At 32.1% G+C, this 16007-nt stretch overlaps 1 protein-coding gene and 1 long non-coding RNA gene across 2 annotated transcripts in view; both read right to left on the reverse strand.

Annotated features, from left to right (window-relative positions):
- The window catches only part of LOC101741686 (uncharacterized), a 181360-nt gene that overhangs the window by 26592 nt on the left and 138761 nt on the right, over positions 1–16007 (reverse strand). The window contains exon 12 of the mRNA XM_038018733.2: positions 1019–1167. Within this exon, the coding sequence (XP_037874661.1) occupies positions 1019–1167 (149 nt within the window). The remainder of the gene's footprint in view (positions 1–1018; positions 1168–16007) is intronic.
- Positions 11079–15288, reverse strand: LOC101738500 (uncharacterized). The gene is made up of 2 exons (XR_009976105.1): positions 15074–15288; positions 11079–14520 (listed from the first exon to the last, which is right to left on the reverse strand). It is a non-coding gene; the product is annotated as an uncharacterized LOC101738500 (long non-coding RNA).

The following is a 16007-nucleotide window of genomic DNA, read 5'->3' on the forward strand; positions in this document are numbered from 1 at the left end:
TCTACTTTACAATACAGATATTGATGTTTTGAAACAAAACCATTTCACGAATTAATTACGAATTTCTACTATTCAGGAAAACTGCAGTACACTGATGTTACTTTATTTAGTGAGAACGTTTGTTTACCTTTGTTTTACTTCTGAGATGCTACTACTAACTATACTGAGATCTTAGAACTTATATCACGAGGTGGGTGGCGCATTTACGTTGTAGATGTCTATGGGCTCCAGTAACCACTTAACACCAGGTGGGCTGTGAGCTCGTCCATCCATCTAAGCAATAAAAAAAAAATCAAAAAAAACTTCTGTCTCGTATTTTCTGAATATATATTGTGTGCAACAAAACATCTACAATTATTTTCTCTGTGCTAGTGTATTTTCGTGCCTATGTCGGAATTTTTTTTATCTTTCGTATCGGTAAATTATTGTATATATTATATAATACTATATATTACATTATTTTATTCGCATAATCTGACTATATACGAATATTTTACTGTTTTTACTGATCTTTGCTTTCGAGATCTTTTTTTCTTAATTTTATTGAAGTGGAAACGAATTTCAATAATGCAGCGTTCTTAGCAAATACGTAAGCAGCTGCTTTTCATTAGTTTTGAAGCAGTTCAAGCACCACTTCTTGAAAACCCAAGTACATATTTCGTAGAAAATACGAAGACTCTTGGAAAAATTTAAAACTATTCATTAGAAAATAAAATTTGATTCATTTTGTAGATATAAAAACCGAAAATGTATTTTGTTTTTTTTTCTGATTGAGGTGTGTTTTTAAACAACTAAATTACAATATCCATTAATCTGTATTATAAAAGAACGTAGAACAAAGGATGTTATCTGGCTAATTACTATTTTACTTAATCGCTCTGAATACACTATTTAAAAAGAGAAACATTTTCCATTAATACTTTTGAAAGTCGTGTAGGTAATCATAAATTAGTTAGAATTTAAATTTATGGTGATATTGTGAGTAAAATTAGCAGCGATAATATTATACGATACTCACTTATCTGGCACGTGTGGCGGAGGTGCGCTAGGCGGCTTTAGGCTCCGAAAAGCCTTCAACCATTTGTTCTTCATACTGCCTGCCGAAGACGAAGATAATTTTCGATCTACCCCTGAAGCACTGTCTGCTTTTGCCGCGAATAGGTCTCTCTGCGCAAAAAAAAGGCCAATTGTAATAACTTAGAACATTGATTTATTATTAGCAATTAACTTCAAACCTTTTGCATAGCGAAAGTAAAATTCAAAAACAAATCAGTCAATGATGACTTTGATCAGTACAAAAATCTATATAGTTATAGTTGTTCTATCACTGTTTCGTTAATATTTAGAATTGCGTGTTTTAAGTCCATTCATATTACACATGTGTACTTTCCCACTTACTGGTTATGGTAAAAATGGTTACAATTAAAGGGCATAACTACACATTTTTGGCAATTAGGTTATTCCATTAATTTTGTTTATGTAGATTGGAAACATACTCTTTCAATTATTTAATTAAAATATTTTTTGACGAAGCATGTTGCTGATAACTTTATTTCTGTAATCTGACGTAGCATGTTGCGGATAATAACATGTGCTTTTAGGTTAGGAATATTGTGTTCTTTTTTTTTATAATAAATAAATTAAAATATGCATGAATATAGATTACTTAACTAAACTTAAGATACGTATAATTTTGGCACCGGTTGGTTTAACCATCCTGCAAATTTCAGCCGCCAATAATTTGTGCATTAGACTCGACGAGGATAGGAAAATGATTACTACAAAACAATTAAAATTCCCAATTAATTTCTCAATGAGGCAATTGACATTCAAGTCAATGGGCTCCGGTATCATCAGATGAGCTCAGAAGTATATCAGAAGTACCAATGTACAGTAAAAATGTGTGTTGCATTTATATTATCGTCTGTCAATATACGTTTCTTATAAATGAGAGTAGCAATATTCATTTTTATCGATATTTTATTCATTATCAAAATAGGTGCTCCTTTTATTAATTTGAGCTTGAAGGAAATCTCAGGGCAGTTGGACAAAGGAACTTTCCGCTCATCTGGTGTAGTAAGTGCTTACCAGAGCTAGAGATATAAATTAACCCATAGACACAGCCCACTGAGTTTCTCGCCGGATCTCAGTGGGTTGCGTTTGCGACCCGGTGGTGGATTCTGCGAAGCACTACACTTGCTAGGGCCAGTATTAGCAACACTCCTGGTTTGAGCCCCGTGAGCTCACCTACTCGTCCGGTTACGCTGACATAGCCTCTCAAGGCTAGGTAAGCTTAGGTATGAAAAAAAAGAGAAATTGGCAACGTAATTACTATCGCACAATAACATAAGCAATACCAGGAGTGCAGCCACTGGCTACTGTGAAGAACTCTTTACTGTCAAACTCTCAATCTTGTTTGAAGAAAATGGTTACCATAGCGCGCTGGGGAAAGAGACGAACGAAGGGATTGATTCTATGGATCGGTCGAGTGTAACTTCTTACCAAAATGTATTTAAAGTATGTATAGATAATGTTATAACGTCTTTTTCATCCGAATAACAAAAAATTAGATAGGTACTCACCTGCACGGAAAAAGATTCAACGAATTTCAAGAATCCACCCAAACACTGTGATGCAAATTAAGAAATTTGCATCCCTTTTCCAATGTTTGGACGTAACTTTTTTTTTATTTGGGTCATCAAAAGCTATGTCCCAAATGTAAACAGTGGCCTTATTCTAAAGCAGTTTTTGGTTTTTGTGTAAAAATATTGTAATTTTGCCTAGATAGAAAACTTTTTGTGTAAACATTCATATATTTTAACAGAACCAAGTTTATAAGTGAGTAAACAGTTATTTTTATTACGTAGAATTTGACTTTACTGGAGGTTTTGAGTATACATTGTATGTAAATATCTCGTATATGTTTAGGATTCGTATCATGATTGCATGAATTATTTGTTTATTTCATATTCCCTACGGTTCTTGGATTGTTTAATGTAAAAAATAAGAAAGATTCGTTATCTCTAAGGCTTAGGCAGTGTTGGATCACAAAAGAGCCTTACTAACAGAATGAGAAAAAGGCAAACGTTAAGTAAAAAAATTACGAATTCTTTTAAAAAATCATGAATTCTTTTTCTTCTTCTTCTTATTTCACATTATGTGAGGTTGGCGTAGCATGTTCTCTTGCCATGCTGCATAGGGATTTGGCATCACTTTTACGACTGGCACCCTGCCTGATGTCAACCCTCTTTGAGTTAAATTTCCAGTAATCATCCATTCCTACATAGGTACCGTAGAGAGGGAGGGACTTTTCTGTTTCTTCTTTGAGGCTTATTTTACACAATCCGTTTTTAGTTCAATGATTTTTTTATTGCTTATATGGGTGGATGAGCTCACAGCCCACCTGGTGTTAAGTGGTTACTAGAGCCCATAGATATCTACAAGGTAAATGCCGCGACCCACCTTGAGATATGATTTCTAAGGTCTCAGTATAGTTACAACGGCTGCCCCACCTTTCAAACCCAAAAGCATTACTGCTTCACGGTAGAAATAGGCAGGGTGGTGATACCTACCCGTGCAGACTCACAAGAGGTCTTACCACCAGTAAATTACATTTTATGATATGTGACGAATAAAATTTTGGAAATTTGTGGATTTTGTAAGCAATACTTGTATTACAAATATACAACTTTTAAGCATTTGGTTATTAGGCGTACCGTCTAATAAGTATGATATGCGATGCAACTTTAAGTTAGCCTTAGCGAATGGCTGCAAAATCCTTTCATGATTTGATAATACATTAAGCACTTGTGTGAATGTCATATTATGTATAAGTAAAAACCCTAAGACCAAGGAAATCGATTTTATTTGACATATTGGCTATGCAAAACTACGAAATAGAGCATTTAAGAGTGAACCGACTCATTTATATTTTCTGAATTCTTTTAAAATCCTGATAAGAGCTCTACAAGTTATCAAAAAGTCATAATTTAGCTTTTTATAAATAGCTATAACAGCACATGTTTATTTGTTACGCTCTTATAGAAGAGTAATAACAGAGAGATATAAATGATCATAAACAACTGTCTAGAGGACATTATCAGTATTGTTAACAATCAAACGACCGTGAGCATTTAATTGCAGTCCATCGAGTCTTATTAGTGGAAATGGATATTCGTTTAGATAAAAGTTTGAGTTGATCTGTAAGGCTTCGACCATGTCAAGCTATTTGAGACTTCGTGTTCCGCCGTCTGTACTTGTAGTAGTATGTTACTACTACTTACTAACCTTATTTTCTAGCCAAAGCTTCTCAATAACTCCTATCCTTCCTAACAAATTCAAGTTCCTTCAAACTAACTATAATTACTTTGGTTACCGCATTAATTATTGTATTGTACCTTAATTCCTACTCTTTGTTCGCTTAAGTCGTGGGTTTGGAGTTTGGAGTCCACACGGGTTAGTAACATCGACCTATTTCTCTCGTAAAGAAACCTCGCGTTTGTGTCTGAAGATAACTGTTATTCCAATGCAAATTAAAATTACTTTAACACAAGATGGATGCCGGCATTTACGTGGTGCCTTAGGGACTCCGTTAGTTCAACATCTACGGAAATTATTAAAAATATGATTTTACCAACCCTACTCAGTCAAGAAGAAGGAGATAGTTCTTCTTCTTCTTGATTGAGTAGGGTTGGCAAACCCATTTCTTGATTAGTATCAAACCAAGATACTAATCAAGAAATGGGTTTCCCTAATATTGAGTTACCTTTTTAATTCGCGAGTAGACTATAATGCTATAGAGTGTGATCATGAAATTCCGTCATTTCTGAACCACAAATCCTAAGAGACGTTTCGCGTTTCCACAACTAGGCTGGTTAATTAGAATTGCCGCTGCGTGACTTTAGTTATGAAGCATGGGATAAAACTATGGACCAATTCGGTCACGCAAAGTAAATTGTAATCAGTGAGCACCGAACACAACTATTCATGACGACGACCCGAATAAGCAATTGCGTGAGCTTCATTTTATCTGGTGTTTGCGATAGCCCCAATTTTGTTCCTTAATGCAAATGTACAGTATTATAGGTGTTTCGTTTTCTTCAGAATATTTAAGTGGTTCAAGATAGAGGTGATGCGTGTCAAGTGCAAATAAAAACCGCCCTCAACCGCCTTATCGCAGCGGATGGACGCCAGCGGTGAGACGGGTTATCTGCAAGCCATTTTATCTTTATTCAAGCCTTTCGGGAACTATCCAGTATTAGAAGTTTGTTAAGATCTCGCTTATTTTACTCTGTAAATAGTTTTTTTTAACATCAAGACATTATTTTCTTTCTGCCTATCTTCCCCGTAAAATAATAATTAATTGCAGATCAAAGAGTAAGACAGTTCTCAACTACATTGTTGTGACAATGACGGCAACTTCATGTGTCTGATTGGCTACGGCGTTTACATCAAGGTGTAGATAGAAGTAGAGTTAAATAATAATTTATGGTCTGGTGGACAATGGGCTCACTTACCCTTACGCTAATTTTATATTATTATTAAATATTTTAAGTATGTACTTAGATAATTTTTAGAATAGTTCTTTAATTGTCACTTCATGCCAATTCCTGAGCTAAGTACCTACATTTGATCTAACCGAGCTCCTTTTCTAGATACTCCTTGAATTGAAATAAAACAACGCAATAAATAGGTAGGTACATAAAGTATTATATGGTAAAGATAGTTTTTTTTTGCACCTAAAATCTATCTCAGCAATTTTCTTTCAACTGTCAACAAAGTCAGTCAAATTAATTATAATATTATAATATTTAACTTTAGCTTAATATAAACTGCATGTAATTACAGAATTGCAATAGAAATATAAGCGTTTCATTTTAAATGACTATCCATTCAACATTCTAGGATTTTCATCTGTGTAATTTGCGTCGGAAACGTCCACGCGTAAACACCCAGACCCCGAATACCACAGAGAGTCAGACCTGAATCACATGATAGAAATCGTCAGGATAGTGGACAAGAAAATTGTTATAACATAAAACGGAACTATTGAAGTTTCTTGAATCGTGCGTCAGTCAAAAACAGACGACGAAGACATTGCATGGCATTCAATAAAATTTATTTTAGGTGTTTACATAGATCATCCACAAATTTACATAAAAGTAAGAGGATTGCTATTTGATTTGGATGTTGTAATTTAATTGTTAACTAGTTAAATTACTATCCGTCCGGCCGTAGCTGGGATAACTCCTTAGGTTACTAGCAAATAAATAGGGAAAAGAAATTGTTATTAATAGCTTTTGTTCACAACTATACTTTTTTATAATTAGAATAATAGGAAAAATGACGCTAAAGTATCTACACAAATTAGTGACCAGAGACTTTTTAAATTTATTTGAAAATATATAGAACCTGGAATCATCTCGACTTAGCTTTTAATAGTTTATTGAAAATGTGATTTTAAAATAACTATACAGCATGATAAGGCTGCGTTTAAACTTATTAGTGGGTAAGTTGGAAGAACCAAATACAGCGAAATCCTAAAAACAATTGTATTTTATGCTTGTCGTATAATTAATTAAATAATAATACTGAAAATTACTGTGGCATATGACGTAATAATAATATTATCTTCTAAACTAGGTAGTCCAAGGATGAAGTTTTAATTGGAAGTTAGGCTGTAAGAATATATATCAGTATATTTTAATAAATAGATGAAAATAATCTGTATATCGTTTTAGTTGTTATAGCTGTTGATACCATGACATGGGGTAAATTGGGATTCTGGGGTAAATTGGGACAAACCTGCGGAAGATTCTCAAAGTACTTGTAGCACGGAATCTACCTAATTTTCTTTAAGGTAATATTTATCAATGTATAGAAGAAAAACCAAGTTAACTATGGAAGTACTAAACATGAGTTAAGTTCCTCACAAGTCGAGTATTTTTTTTTATTTAGTTAATTTTTTTTTTATTTTTTTTTAAATTTATTTATTATAAAAAAAAAAGAACACAATACTCCCAACCCAAAAGTTAAGTTGGTCCCAAAAATTCGTCAATATAATTTAAAATAGTGGTTGAAAAGTGCGTTTTAAAACATCTTAAAGAACTTTTAAAAAAAGTAATATTATCGTTGTTTTTTCAATAAGATCACAGTTTATATAAGTTTTTAATACACCTGGAAATACCACAACAAACGGTAAGTTGCAATATTCTTATTTTAAATACAATATTTCGACAAAATAAAAAATGTATATTTTTTCCTTTCTTTTTGGGGAAAATTGGGACGAATGTAGGGTAATTTGGAACGAGACTGGAAAAATTAGGGACGAGAAAACACAAACTTGGAACGCCAAAAGACAAAATAGGGATGGCGTGTTAGGGTTGTCACTGATATCTTATAATAAATTTTTTAGCCTATACTATCACTTAATTGCGTGATGTAAAGAAGGTTAATGTGTTTATCAGTTAGTTTATGTAAGTATTATAGGTAAAAGAAAAGTATATATATAATTACTTTTTTTTCGCGACATTTACCTTGTAATATCTGCCCGGTCGTATGTTCTTTATAGCAATAAAAAAAATTAAAAGTTAAAAGAACTCAAACGAATCAAAACTTTTGTTATTTCAGAGTCTATTCACGCGTCGAATCATGATTTTGTTAACATTCACAACGAACACACACAAATAAAAACAGGCCTCAGATTTTAAATGTGACATTAATTAAAAATCCGAGATATCCAATTATGAGTGAGTGAATTAATTGAGTTTAGTTATTTCGCTTAGAAAGAATTTCTTTTATTTTTGTTATTATTGGCAGTAATCAGATAAAGCTGTTTTTTTTATCTTATTCACCTGATATCTTACTCTTGCTCAAAGATTATTTTGAAAATGTTGATTAAATAAAATTGTATTATTGCATTTCCAGTCCTTTTGTTTTCTATTTTTTATTCTATTTTATGATTTTGTTTCAGAGTTGTGATTTTTAAGGAAATAAAAAATAATAATTTTCTAAAATATAATATGCACATACTTATTTTGATCATTGGATTGTTGATTATCATTCACGTCACTTCGCTTCGGAATAGAAACCAGCTTAATTTACACTATGTTGTGTATTGTGCTTAAATTATGGATTGTATTCATCATTTCGGTCCATATAAATAATTATATGGCACCTACCTATATATCGCAGTACTGCGAGTTGACAACCCTTACAAATATCCCAATTTAACCCTTAACCGTGTCAATTTACCCCGGACGCTGGGTAAATTGGGACGGCCATTATTTTACCGATTATTTCTTTAAAATGAATAATTAAAATAATGTAACGGTTTTTATCACCTAGGTACGTTCAAGACTCAACTTCTTTCTTTGGTTGAGCAGTGACTATTTAATTGAAACTATTTTAAAATTCAATCTGAAGGTCGATTTTGTCCCTATTTACCCCATTGTACGGTAAGGTATATATTTTTAAAATTAGTAAAACGAAAGTCGAAAATAATAAACGCGAGGTTAAAGCGTAAAGTCAGTTGTAATTAAATAAAGAAAAAATACTTTCGTTGTTTTAATTAATTTAATGTTTTAAGAACTTACGTCATTAAAGTAGACTTGCTCCAACCGCTGGCGTGTTTTATTCGCTTTACTGTATTCAGGCAAGCTAGATTGTCGCCGCATACGCATTTTTTGCTCCCGATCCATTGTCATTAAATCAGACTTTTGAGACAACACTAAATAGTGCAAACGATGTACTAAATCCATATTGAATTTATTTGCCAAAAGCAATTTTTCTTCGATTTTTTTTGTATGAAAAAGGAATAAAGGTTCAGAACATAATTTAGCGAGCAAATTTTATAAACAAAACAAAGCAAGCATTATTTATTCTTTAAATGTAGTTTCCACAAAATATTCAAATTGTATTCACACAAAATATTCTGTAAATTGGTTTCTTTATACAAAGGATTTCAGAGAAAAATAAAATTAAATGACAAGCTAGAAGTCGCGTGCGAGATTACTCCGCCGAGCGGGGCGGGCGCCGAGTGACTGGGCGGCGGCGGTCGGGTCGGGGGTCGACGGAGTCGCCGGATGTAGCGTGCCGGCGCTCAGAGTCGTCGCCCAGCAACCGTTTACAAACAACCAAGAGGAAAACGCTCTATAAGACAATAATTTCTAATTTTCGGGTAAAAATCATTTATGGCCGCTCTGGTGTAGTGTTGGTGTATCTGGTGTAGTGGTAAGTGACATGGTTACTACACAAGGGGGTCGCGGGTTCGAATCCCGCCGAGAGAAGAAATTTGTATGATAAATATAAAATGTCTTTTCCATGGTTATGGATGTATACCTATTAAATATAAAATATGTATGTGTGTAATAAAAATCTTACATTTATTTCCGTTATCTGGTACCTAACGTGGTGTGATTGTTAGCAAATATTTATTTATTTATAAAAAAAATTCAGATCAACGTCATTCAAAATTATAAACAACTGAGTTAATGGTCTTGATTAGGTGAAATGGAGTTGAGGAAAGCTATATCTGAGCTTTATTTCAGGACGCATTTACCTACTGTATATTTTTAATAAATTTACTGATTTAAGTATCCAGTATTAACTTTATTAACCAGTTAGCAGGGTAGTAATTATTTCATTGATTGATTTTATACCTATCTAAATCAGCGGTGCCCATGCCGGTTCGTTTTGGTTGCTCTGGTATAGTATCCGTATAGTACCTACCTATCATTAGTGGATGATCATACCCGATCCTGTGGACCTAATGGTAAACAGTTGACGTCGCCCTAATCACGTCATTCCGGTCCTCTCGATCCATTAACGGTGCTTTTAGGTACCTAAATCAAGCACCGGTCACCGTCCTACCGTAAATTAACCCACATACACTGCCTACTGAGTTTCTCGCCGGATCTTCTCAGTGAATCGCTTTTCCGATCCGTTGGTAGATTCTGCGAAGCACTGCTCTTGCTAGGGCCAGCGTTAGCAACATCTCCGGTTTGAGCCCCGAGAGCTCACCTACACGCTAAGGTAACGCTGATATAGCCTCTCAAGGCAATCAGCATAAGCCTCAGTTTATTTGGTGTTGAGTGGTTATCGGAGCTCATAGACATCATAACGTGAAAGCTATCACAATTGGAATGCTTAGCAGCTGTCCTACCCTTCAGAGCGGTATGCACAATTGCTTCGTCTTAGAAATAATGTACATACCCATACTTGTCTACATACAATACGCCCCACAACTTGTATTTACGAATTTGTTCAAATTTTGCGACTTCAATCTTTATTTTATGATGTTATTCCTTCATTGTGGAAGACGATCATCAGAGTTCAATGCGTGTTACCTTACAAAACTTGGTACCTGCCTCGGGGATTTAAGCACCGGTATAACATGACCCTTAATCCGACAGACATTTTAATGACCTACGCGCTCATTTTAATAATCTTATTTTTGTTGCATAAAGTTAAGAAGTTTGAGGCTTTGCGCTTGCGGTGACCATCAAGAATAAAAAGTTAATGTTTGTCTTTGTTGCTCATTATAAATGAGGTTGAAGTTTCAGTTGAATTTAATAACGACTGTGCCACTCTTCAAATTTGAATAAAGAACTGCATTTTACCCAATGTGGATTTTTTTCGTGAACGTGTTCAGTTCATTCATACGTAATATTGAATTTATAAAAGTAATTTCAACTGGATTTTAGTAATCATTTTACGTAAAATGCATCTTGTTCTTTTGTCGCAAACTTCCTTCCTAGACGTTCACGAGGAAATCGAGTGTTTCTCGCTCAGTGATGAGAGAGCGTCGTCTTTAATTAATATTTATACAAAACTAAAACAAGTTTTAGGTGTCCTTCTCATCCTTTCCAAGTGACTCAACTGGCTTAGCAATCGTACCATTATAAAAAATAAATGAAGAAACTTTGAAACACTTCTAAAAAAGGTTCGCTGTCTCTGAGGTTTTTAAAGGATCTGAAATTTTAAAAGTTTGCTTCGAATTGAATAAGGCGCGGAAAATTTGATGATCTAATTTTTTACTTTTTCGCTTTATTATGATTTCAATTAGGAAATTATAACACTTTTAAATTAAAGTTTTTTATTTATTTATTTCATACAAGGCCATAAAACATGCCTTGTAAAAATGTACAATCTTCATGACAATTTTTATGTATTATATTTACGAGCAATGAAAAAATAAGTCAAAAATATATTTTATATTTTCGTCAACACATGATGTCATGTTATTTAGATCTACTACGAAAAATGCTGTGCGAATGAAAAAAACATCTTTAAAACCTGACAAATATGATTGGATTTCTAAGGATGGAAATAGGTGTAGAAGCTTAAATTTTTGTTGTTATAAATCGATGGAGAACTATTCAAAAATATATTCTGAAATTTTCAAATCAATTCCACGTTTAAAAATTATAAACGTTTGAGCGAGCGTTCTTCGGTCCTTCGTTCATCAACGATTTAAAATGTATTGGAAAGAAAAAGAACGTTAGTAGGTAGTTCTTTTATTTCTTAGAACAATAGACCGTTGATAGAAATTTCTAGAAGAATTAGAGACCCGTGACGAAGCATAAGTTTTAAAACGATCTTCATCGAATAAGTTTCGTTTATACATGAAATGTCTGGGTATCCGAAGAACGGGCACGATACTTCAACTCGGAGTAGTTGATCTCGTAAGAGATCATTTCATGTAAAATCACCTTAATATAGTAATTAAAAAATCTTTTAAATAGAGTTTTTCACTGTCTTAACGGCTTTGTCACAAATAATTATGCATCGAAATTACAAGCAGGCCATAAAAACATTTTAAACAGGTAAACGTGGCCTCTGGTTTAAGATGGATGTCCCTTATAAGTGCGGTTCACAAACACCCCGTCATGTCCTTTTATTAATAATCGATTTGAAAAAAATTGTCGAATAGTATTTGTCATGCGTTCCTTAGGGGTTGGCCGAGGTTTGAATTTGTTTTTTTTTAATTATATGCACATCGGTACTGGTCTCTGCGAAGATAAAGAGGTTATATAAGACTCACCTTTAGCGACAGTAAAGAAGCTCGAAAAGCTGAAAGTTGAAAATGATGCATATGAAGCTGACGAAGGACTGCATATAATGCCGGAATAGCCGATTAACCAGTAAGTTTTCGAAATTGATTTAATAGGCGACATTTTTTTTTTTATTGCCCTTGATATGTCCGTTACTTTTTGAGGGAAATATATTTGAAAATTTTAAAATATACTCTTGAATATAAGTGTTAAATGATCCCATAGTATAAATAAAATAGTGATGTATGTAATCTCTGTCAAAAAAAAACGCAAACCACTAAAAATACGCCATCCTACACCTATTTCATTTTTATTGCACGATTTATAAATGTATACTTAATTTCGTTTTTACAGTTGATATTGAACAAAGATATTCATAATAACACACACATAATAATATGTAATATGAAAATATTCACATTTCGTAACATTGCACTATTTTAGGGTAAATGTAAAACGTTTTTTCAATTCCTTTGTACCATATTATGTAAAAGATAATATTTCTTCAAACGAAAATGATTGAAAGGTTTTGTCAAATCTAATAATGAATTGGCACATTTACTGTATAATATTTTTTTCTCTATTTATATCCCATTTCATTTCGTCAGCTAAAGAAAAAGTTATTTAGTGACATAAGGCACAGTATGGTGATGGTCAACATGTAACATAAGTGATATAAACATCAAATCTATTTCATAACAATATAGTTTGAATTGATTTAATTATCTAGAAATTATGCTAGTTTAAATTACAAAGTTTTTCTTATGATAATGTTAAGATAATTATTTAATGAAATTTGTGCAGTGTGTCAAATCTTAACACCAAATATTTGCAAGTGTTGCAATATTTTTAATACAAGAGAGTAAATTTTTTACAATAGATGCAAGTATTGGTACAATTTGTGGTTGTATGTCAGTAATTAGTTAAAACAAATTAGATAACTTTCAGCCCTAAAAGCAATCAGAATCGCCAAAGTAGGTTGATAACATAAATTCTCAAGTGATAGAACAGTAATTTCAATATAATTGAGCCATTGACAAAATTACAGTTTGTATAATTAAATGTGATATTAGTATTAGACCCATAAAATAGTATTTTTTATTAAATTACTGAACAGAAATTATAAACATGACGATGGTCTCAGACTTTTAGAGTTAATAGTAGATTAATTATCTAATGTGTAAATAAAGTAAAATTCACCCAACAGAATAGAAGAATAAAAAATGTTTAATGTAATATTTCCCCCCAAAATTAGCAGAGCATTATTTGCAAAGATTAAAATGATTCGCAATGTTAAGATTATTCAAATTTTAAACACTCCAAGCTTTAAGATTGTTCACTGTTAGTACATAAGATCTCTTATACATTGTAATCTTAATAAATATAGACTATTTAATTTACACTTAACTATGATTAGCGGTAACAAATATATTGCCAACTCAACTGAGATCTGTTTATAGATCATTAGTTTTATACTGTATGTAGTATCAACTGCAGAAAATTGTGATGCGACTTACTTATTTTTGTTTTAAGTTATAAATACATACAAATTGTACAATAGGCACATGATTTCTCAAAAGTTAGTCTTTCTCTTAATATACTATGTTTATTTTATACTTTTTATGCTTAAATTTTATGCTTAAAATATATTATGATCAAATTATACTTCAGCTATCTTTGACTTTCCATTCAATTTTCCAAGCTGTCCCAACATTAATACAGTGTTTATTAAATTCTCTGAATAAATACGCTGATTAGTTTCCATTTTTCTAAGTTTTTGTACAACATACTTTGAGAAAAATTCTAATTCAGTTTCATTGCCCTGGATTCGAGGTTCTGAATCTTGCTTCTTTTTATGCTTTGTACTCATTTGGTTTTCTGAATTTAAAGACTTTCTCTTAGAAACCTTAGTCCCATTGTTGACAAACGCTTGGTTTAAATCTTCACCTAAGTCATTGGCTTCTTCTTCATTAAGTTGTATGGTTAAGTCATCTGGCACAGTTACCATTGGTATATGGTTTTCAGAAAATATTGGTGATGGTAAAAATGACACCCGTTTACGTACTTTGACCACTTTATCACTTTTATCCAGGTTTGGTGCGCCCACTGTGTGTCGTCTGTTTGTTTTGCTTTTTGGATCCACATTGTGTAATCGGTTACTGGTTTGTTTGTTACTCCAGAAATTGACTTTAATTTTTTGTTTGGGTTTTGGTTTATTCTCAGCTGGTTTTGTCCTATTTAGTACTGTTGGAAATTTGTAGCGAACTTCATCATCATCAATAATTTTCTGTTTCTCTTTTTTATGTTTGTTAGGGGATTTTAAATTATTATTGAAGTATTGAGTATTAAGCTTGTATCTTATGTTATCATCGTCAGATTGATATCCATTTTTCTTATTCATCTTCTTAGCAACTGCGTCTATAACAATTAACAAAATTGATCTGTTCAACTGGATCTCAACATGCCCCTGAAATTTATAAATAAAAGTTATTTTTATATTTTTAAAACAATTATTATTTCTCTCTTTCTTGTTCATACTAATGAAGCATAACAGTTACGTTTCCTATCTTAATATTATATTTAAGTAGGTAGTTGGTTTGCTACTGTTTTATCTACAGGCGACTGACTTTCCCGCCGAAACGGAAGGTTACTTAGACAATGTGTTTATGTTAAAACCTTGATAAATAAAACTTATGGTACTTTCTAAAAAACCAGTCAAAAGCAATAAAGTATAATGTAATTGATTTCAGTAATATGTAAATGCATTTTAGGATACCTACAAAATTATTTTAGCTATTAGTTTATAGGTTAGAATGTGATTTTGTTATCGTGTTCAGAAATGTGTACTTTCACAAAAAAATGAATTATTTTTATAGTACTAATTTAGATATCAAATTGTATGTGGGTCAGTTTATTGTTATCAATACATTAAAAGCAAAATGTGTCATCATTATCAGGTTTTCTGTTTTGTTTCACGAGTTGTTGTTATATAACAGGGAACTCAATTTTAAATTACTTACCTTGATCACTTATGATTTAATTTCTTTATAAATTTTTAAACTTTGTTTTACTGTTCACTGTAAACTAGATAGGCAAACGAAAACAAACAAGACACGCGCACACTGAGCAGCATTCCATGACATGTGTGTGTTCCGAAATTAGCCACGTCTATTGAGGTGGCGCTGTTGACTGCAAACGCGCGGGAAAGCGGTTACGGAAGCGTTCGGCATGAAAATTAATCAACATTCGGAACGTCTCTGAATCGGTTTGTTTGACTTTTTAATATATCTACATTAATATTAAGTGTATTCATATCTATGTATCCGTATAATATTATTTACCTATTTAATGTGTTTCATACAAATTTGTTACAATTTAATTTGTTCAAATTAAATTTAAAACATTTCTACAAATATTAGACGAAAATAAATAGTTTAAAAATAATCCATTATTTTATAGGTAATATTTATCTGCTTAAGCAACTTTATTAAAAATATTGAGTTTTGAAAATTTTGACAAGGGTTTTTAATTTCTCTGTAATATAGCCAAATTTTTTTCTCATAAAATAGTTTCAGTTTTAGTATATAGCATTATGTATTTAATTTAATGTTATGTACTTATAAAATATATACCTCTGAATGAAAGTAAACATTAAAACATAAAACCATTGTAATAATTGTAAAAAAAATCGTATTTTTAATAAATTATGCTCTAGAATAAATGATTATTTGATCATTTGACTTGTATAAATGACATAAGAAGTTGTAGTAGGATAATAAAATACATACCATATGATTTTTCATTGAAATCCAACCCATTTTGGCACGAAATTTAATTTTATGTTTGCGATCCGTGATTATTACAAAAACTCTGAACTTAAAAAAAATGTTTTTTGCACTTTTGTACCGTATTTATACAAAATAATTACGAAACATTCGTATCACACAGTGCGAT

Source organism: Bombyx mori, chromosome 22, assembly GCF_030269925.1.
Source record: "Bombyx mori chromosome 22, ASM3026992v2".
NCBI lineage: Eukaryota > Metazoa > Arthropoda > Insecta > Lepidoptera > Bombycidae > Bombyx > Bombyx mori.